Source organism: Echinops telfairi, unplaced genomic scaffold (assembly GCF_000313985.2).
Source record: "Echinops telfairi isolate 266 unplaced genomic scaffold, ASM31398v2 ScPeMD7_7421;HRSCAF=8459, whole genome shotgun sequence".
NCBI classification, from domain to species: domain Eukaryota; kingdom Metazoa; phylum Chordata; class Mammalia; order Afrosoricida; family Tenrecidae; genus Echinops; species Echinops telfairi.
Genome location: NW_022111321.1, coordinates 17715115 through 17722816, shown reverse-complemented (window position 1 = coordinate 17722816; position 7702 = coordinate 17715115). Strand labels below are relative to the sequence as shown.

Here is a 7702-nt window from a genome sequence, read left to right as displayed (position 1 = left end):
GAGGAGGGGAGCGGACGCGGGAAACCCGCCCCTTTGCAATGCGATTGGCTCCCTCTCTGCCTTTAGTCCTGGATTTTGCATCTGGGTTGGCCAGGTGGAGAGAATCATGTCATTAAGGAGTTGTCAAAGCGAGCCCGGTAGGTGTGGGCCGTACCTTAGGGTTGTGGTTTGAGACTTTCAAAGGGGCGGACCTATTATTGGCTATGGGATCCGGTGTGTGAGACTCGTTTTCTCCAGCTTGAGAAATGCCGTGGTAACCCGAGGCGCCCGCGAGCCCAAGTGTAACTCACACGCCGTAGGGAAAATGACGGACGTTCCGCAGGGATTTGATGTCAGCTTCTTAAATGACGACGAAGCCAGGAAGATCTTGCAAGTGCTGGAGAGAAACGAGGAGCTGCGAAGGGCAGAGAAGGAGAGGATCAGGTACTAATTCCTTTCTCTTCTCTCTGTGCCCGGGCTCCCCAGCGACCTTGGGGTCCCAGGCTTCCCTGGAGCCGGGCTTGGCAGGTGGAGCCGGAGCCCTGGGGCCGCACCTGGTGGGGTGCTGAGAAGCTCTGGAGCGGGCCGAGCTCCCTGCGGACTCTCGGGGTCCCTATGGGGCAAATTCGTTTCTCCCTAAAGAGTTGGGTGTCTACTGCTCCTTCCAAATCGCCATCCTCCTGGGATCAAGCTGGGACTCGCAGGTTCCCCAAAGGGAGGGTGCCCCTGGCTAAGGTCTGCGCTCCCCGCGGTGTCCCGCGCTGCAGGTGCACCACCCCGGTCGGGACACGTGGGAGACGATGGCTTGCGCAGGGTCCCCGCAGGGTCCCAGCAGGGTAGGAGTCCACGTGGCGCCGCCCTCACCGTACTCAGCGGACCTGGGCTTGGGCCAAGAGGGCAGGGGAAGCAGGGTGGGGGCACTACCCGAAAGAGTCTGACTGCCACCCGCGCCCTCTCACGTGCGTTCCCACGCTTCTGGGGCCTCCACGCCCCCTGGGCCCCAAAGCACCTGGGAGAAAACCTTCGCCACCCGATGCCACCGACAAGGAAAGTTCCCACCTCAAGGGTGGCAGTTGGATGAACCAGTCAAACAGCGGTGGATCGGGCTGGGCTGGACCCGCACGGTAGCTGGAATGGGTGGGACTTTTTCTGTGTCATGGGTTGAGAAGGAAGTTTCTGTGGAATGTCACCTTGATCTTACCTCACAGTGGGGAATTGGATACTAGTGAATGAACTCCAGAGAGCAATAATTACCCGGGGTGTACATTAACCAGTCTTCCTGCTGAGCCAGCCTGAGATAAGTCCTCCCTTCAGTCCTGGAAGGACCCTCTGCGGGACTTCTCTGGGGTCCTTGGGTGGTGCCTGGGGTTCAGGTACTTGCCTGCTAAACCAAAGAGTGGGGGCTGAGTCCACTCACAACTAACCATCTACGTGTGAAAAATCAGTGATTAAAAATCGTGCGCAGCACACAGTTCTACTGCGTCCCCTGGGGCCACCAGGAGTCGGTGTCCACTGGAGCAAAGTGGTGCCGCCTTCTCCAGGTGCCGGTGGAAGAAATTCAGATCATCACCCTCAGGCCCCAAAGAGTGGCAATGATTGGAATTTCAAAAGCAAACAAGAACCCCCTGCCATCGGTTGATTTCAGCTCCAGCAACTCTATAGGACAGGGTAGAACTGTGGGTTTCCCAGACTGTAATTCGTTACCATTTTACTAGAGTGGAAAGCCTCATCTTTCTCCCTCACAGAGCAACCACTATGCCACCACGACTCTTCAAAAAAAAAATTAAATCATTTTATTGGGGGCTTGTACAACTCTTATCACAATCCACACATACATCCATTGTGTCAAGCACTTTTGTACATTTGTTTCCCTCATCATTCTCAAAACATTTGATTTCTACTTGAGCCCTTGATATCAGCTCCTCATTTTCCCCTCCCTCCCCGCTCCCCCTCCCCCATGAACCCTTGATAATTTATAAATTATTATTACTTTGTCATATCTTACACTGTCCCATGTCTCCCTTCACCCACTTCTCCACTGTCCGTCCCTCAGGGAGGAGGTTATATGTAGATCCTTATAATCAGTTCCCCCTTTCTCCCTCACCTTCTCTCCACCCTCCAGGTATCTCTACTCTCACCACTGGTCCTGAGGGGTTCCTCTGTCCTGGATTCGCTGTGTTTCCAGTTCCTATCTGTACCAGCCACGAGGACTCTTGATTGGATTTAGGGAGCCATTTTATCTGTGAGCAGCAGTTTGTCAATGTGAGCTCCCGCCGTCTTCCAGATACCCCACCAAATAACCCCCCAGCACCCTTGTCAAATAGGGAAACCTTAACTGGCTGTTGTAGAAGAAATTAGAATGGCCAGGGCCTAAAGCAAGAAGCCCTGTGGGTTAAGCATTAGGCTACTGACCACAAAGTTGGCAGGTCAAATTCACCAGCCACGCGTGGGGGGGTGGGGGTGGGGGGAACGAAGACGCTCTCTGTTCCTTTCTGGTGGAGGTTCAGATTATCGGGAGCCCTAGCAGGGGCAGGTACGCATGTCCCATAGGGTCGGTGAGTGGGAATGGACTCCACAGTAGTGGGCTGGGCTGGGGTGGGTTTGAGGCTCATTTTCTCCTGCATGGATGATCCACTATTTGAACCCTGGAGGTGGCTTCGTATCCTTAACTCTGGTTGTCAGAAAATCATCCCGCCACCACACATCCCTTCCACCACCAATAGTGTGAAAGTATACTCTCCTGAACACAGTATGTTCCCACCCATGTGTGTACATGTCCACGCACATTCACGTGGGCATGCACCCACAGCATAAGTATGTATACCACAGCCCAGGCACACCTAGCTCTGGAAAGGAGAACTGTAGCCCTGCAGGGCGCTTGGCTTTAGCACATATTCCAGAAGGACTGAGAAACTGTTGCTCTGAGTGTGTGTTACTGGAAGTGTCTCTTATCTCACTAGAGGTGGCAGGGGAAGGGGCTTCTTAAATGATCCACAGTTTATTTGGAGGAAATATGGGGGCAGAGAATTGGGACATTATCAGTGGGACGTCTCTAGGAAAAAGTACTAAAACTTCTTTGAATTTTCTTCCATTCAAGGACATTTTTGCATTTTATATTTGATCTGATGGATGCCTTACTGTGTTTCCTCGATAGCAGCTCATGCTGCCCATGTCAGCTGGTTTTCAAGGGATTTGATCTAGACATAAAGGAGCCCCTTGTTGTTGTAGGTTAAAGCATTAGATTGCTAACCATAAAGTTAGCAGTTTGAACCCACTAGCTGCTCTTTTGGAGAAAGATGAGGCTTTCTGCTTTATAAAGATTTACAGTCTTGGAACCCCTAAGGGGCAATTTTACTCTGTTCTATAAGGTCAGTGCGAGTCAGAATTGACTCCATGGTGGTGGAGTTTTGCTCATGTGTTTGTGTTTCAGTCTGTACATAGGTGCCAAAGACCACTGGACTAGGCATTTAAAGGAAGACTAAAACATAGTTTCTGATTTCATAGTGCTCACATCTTAACTGAAGCATCAACAGAAAGAGCCACAATATTAAGATAATTTGAAAACATCACAACATTTTTTTTTTTCACAACATTTTTAAAAATAAGAAAAATAGATATTTGGGACAGATAGCCAAGTCAAGGATTTCTAGTACTTTCTTTTCCCTTGTCTAATATCCCAGTTCCCTGTATCAACTACTCAACTACTGGATGGTGATCTCCATGGGACTCTTCTGTTTATCTGCTCAAGGCTTATATGCACATGCTCCAACAGCAGATGCTGGCATGCAAAAACAGGCCCGAGAGGCATGTCAACCTGGCCGCGTCTTCATTCATTTTCCTGATATATGTGATCATATTTTCCAAATCAAAAATTAGGACACATGACTTCTAGGTCAAGAGGAGCAGGAAGCCTGTCTGGGAGCTGCTGGGAGACCTTTTCTCCATGTTGGGAACTCTCTCGACAGCAAGGAGCCTATGGAAGTCAAGTGGAAAGTTAGTTGACTGAGAGGTGATGAGTGAGTTCCATTCATCTGGACTACACTTGAGGTGTCTACGAAACAACTAAGAGTATATAGTTCATCAGAAGTATAGACCGGTAAGAGTTGGAGCAACCCAGGGATCAATGCTACAGCTGAGAGCTGTGGTTGGGTTTACCATTTCAGGAATCAGCGGCCCACTCACAGACATGCTCCTGAACACGCAGAACCTGATCTTGGTGGTCCCTCATTTATACCAGGCCTTTCTGACTCCAGCTAACTGGGAAAATGTGTGCATCATTAATATTTCTAACACATAGGTTATTCAAATTTCCCTGAAAAACACCGAAGATTCTAGCTGATAAATAGGCAAAACATAGGAATAAATCATTCACCCTGGAAGATATCTGGACAGTAAGCAAAAAATATGGAAAAAATATTCACCATCCGAGTAATAAGGAAGTGAAAATTAAAATCACATCAAGATAGCATGTTGTCCCTATAACAATACCAGGACAAACTGTTGGTGAGGGTTGGCGTGAACCTGACTGACTCAACATATTGTTAGTGGCAGTGTGAAGTGAATACAATCCTTTTGGTGACCAATATGGCAATATGGAATTATCCTTGACCAAGAGTAATCCAGTTCTGGGATATTTCTCATTAGTAGAAGGTAGAGATAAAGGAGATGGCCACACCAATATTCACTGACGGCCGGCTTTTCATATAATAATAACCATTACTATGATAATAGTAACAGCTAACGTTTAGTAAGCCCTTATTAGTATACTAGGCACTATACTAAATGTGAGGAGCTCTGGTGGCATAGTGGGTATGCATTGGGCTACTAACCACAAGTTCAGCAGTTCAAAACGACTAGCTGCTCTGTGGAAGAAAGAGGAGGTTCTCTGCTCCAGTAAAGGGTTACAGTCTCAGAAGCCTACAGGAGCAGCCCTACTCTGTCCTTGTTGTGTGAAAAATCAGAATATAAAATGGCACGCTGTGTTGGATGGTAATTGTAACTTAAGGTCACCACGGCATGTGCACAGCAACGTGAAGACGACGGGCAAAAATGTCTGCTCTTCCTATTGATGAGTCCCCGGGGCCTGATGCAGCTCCTGGCACACACTGAGCATTCTGCAAAGATTGACTGCAGGTGTGGCCAAGTGCTGAAGGTCTGAGGGCTCTGCATCACAGACAGGACAAGGGGCCTGCATGGAGTAGGCCTAAATACCTGTTGAAGGACTGAATTAGCAGGACTGGCTGGAGGCAGAGGCCCCTGCAATCTTTAGCTTCTCTCCCCACGTCTCACCCTCAGTTCATCCCCCTTCTTCAAACACCCACTTGCCCACAGGAGTACTCCCTCCTTTGAACCCTGTAATATGTTCGATTGCATGTTAGTTCACCCTAATCGCCTCATCTGTCCTGTGAGTCGGGGGAGGTCTGTTGTTGTTCTTAGGTGCTGCCAAGTTGGTTCCAACTCATAGCGACCCCCATCCTCACAGTCATGTCGCTGCCTATTGTTGCAGCCACTGTGTCAGTCCCTCTCAGGGAGGGGATGCAATGAGGGGATGCAATGTCTTGTGCGTCTGGGGGCAGTCCTACAGAAGCACGCTGAGAACCCAATAAAAATGTGGAAATCAGAACTTCAGTTCTAATCTGGCAGTTTCACATCATGTTGGATCATAGAGCAGGTTTAAATTGGGACGTATTCTGGTGGTGTCGTAGTTGTGTGTTGGGGGCTGTGATCTTCAGGAAGCTGAAGTGATCACTGGCTACTGATCACAACTTCAGGATATATAGTTCCCTGAGCCCTGATGGCATAATTGGACTTAATCACAAGGTCAACCGTTCAAAACTATCAGCCACTCAATGGGCAAAGGATGAGGATTTCTATTCTCCTTAAGATTTATGGTCTTGGCATGATGCCCCTCACTGACCCAAGGCCCTGCGGGGGACAACACCAGAGACACAGTGTGGGAATTGCACTCGATCTGATCCCCCCACACCGAGACAAAGCACTGGGGGAGTGCAGCAGTACAGCAAGGGAATGGAGCAGCAAGGTCCCCAGGGAATGCTGAAGGTGGACTTTGGGGCCAGGGCGTGGTGCCCCAACAGACTGGACTGGAAAACACTCCTAAAGGCCAGTGATCCTTGAACTAACTACAAGCTTTTCTTTCTTGTTGTGCTTTAAAAAAAAAAAAATTTATGGTCTTGGAAATCCACTGGGACAGTTCTACTCTGTTCTCTAGGGTGGCCTTGAGATTGAATTGACTTGATGGCAGCGAGTTTGGTTTGGGGTTTTGAACTAAGCAGAAGCTCAAGGACACTAATGTCAAGCCATCAGAAATAACGAAGTTCTGGAAAATCCTGCTGGGCTGTAATCTTGGCTTTGAGCAAAACCCATTGCCATTGAGTCAATTCCAACTCATACTGACTCTTTAGGACAGGGTAGAATTGCCACTTTTGATTGCCAAGGCTGTAAATCTTGATTTATAAGTTCTGTGAGCTGACTGCTGGTGCTGTGGGCTAGGTATGAGAACACATTTCAAATCCACCAGCTGCTTCATGGGAAGAAGATAAGGCTGTCTGCTCCTGTTAAAATTCCTGCTCCCAGAAGCCCTATATTGGGTCACTAAGAGTTAAAACCAACTTGATGGCAGTGGGTTTAGTTTTGAGTCCTTTGGGTTAACTAGTGGATATAATTTCCCAGTCTTTTCTGTTTCAGAGTTACATTTATGCGATGGGGCTGTGAGGGTGGGGAGGATGGATAGTCACATTTTCTTAAAGACCCATAGAAAAAGATGCTTTCAGTTAAAAAAAAAACATACACACAAATGTTTATCCCACTTTCTGGTGTGAGAGAACTACTTGAAAATCTCCATCTGCCAATAAATTGTGATTAAAATTGCTGGCCTTTGGGGCTGGCCCCAATCCCAACTACAAGGACCCACACCCCCTCTCATCCCAGAAGAATGCACTACAGAGGACAGCACTGAAGCTACAGGTCAGGGAGAGGTGTGAGTCTGATCAGAGCACACAGAAGCAAATGAAGAGGGAAGGAGAGAGAGTGGAACACATCCTGGGCCACCAAGTCTCGAGGATGATATTCCTGCTCAGAGTAGCCAATGCAGAGAGAGGACCATAGGGCCGGCCCCACCACGAGACAAGATGTCCCTCCCTGACTCATATCACTACAAGGAACAACACTGAAGGCCCAGTGTGGGAATTGTACCCGATCTGACCCCACCACATGGGGCGAAACACTAAGGGTGTGCAAAGAGCATTAAGGGGAGCAAAGCAATGAAGTCTCCGGGGAATACCAAAAAGAGACTTTGGGGCCAGGGCATGACACTCCCATCAGACTTGACTGGAAAACACTCCTAAAGGTCAACAAATGGACCTGGAACTATATATAGACTTTTCTTTTTTGTCGTTGGTTTTTGTTGCTGTTGTATGGTTTTCTTTTGTTGTTTTGTTTTGCTCTGCCTTGTTTTTGTGCTTATTATTGTCTCTATGCCTATCTAGATAAGATAGGCAGGATTAACAATCTGGAGGAGAAACAATGGGACCAATGGTTGGGGGTGGGGTAGTGGACATGGGAGAGAGGAGGCGGGTAAAGGAAGTGGGTGTTAACAAATCCAGGGACAAGGGAATAACAAGTGATCTAAAATAGGCAGTGAGGAGGTCAGAGGATGCCTGGTAAGGCTTGATCAAGGGCAATGTAGCTGAGAGGAATTACTGAA

The 7702-nt window shown here is 48.3% G+C and overlaps 1 protein-coding gene across 1 annotated transcript in view; it reads left to right on the top strand.

Annotated features, from left to right (window-relative positions):
• The first annotated feature begins 259 nt into the window (after nt 1-259).
• Nucleotides 260-7702, top strand: part of EXPH5 (exophilin 5) — a 96283-nt gene continuing 88840 nt past the window's right edge. The window contains exon 1 of the mRNA XM_004709049.2: nt 260-423. Coding sequence (XP_004709106.1) covers nt 305-423 — 119 coding nt within the window. The 5' untranslated portion in view covers nt 260-304. The remainder of the gene's footprint in view (nt 424-7702) is intronic.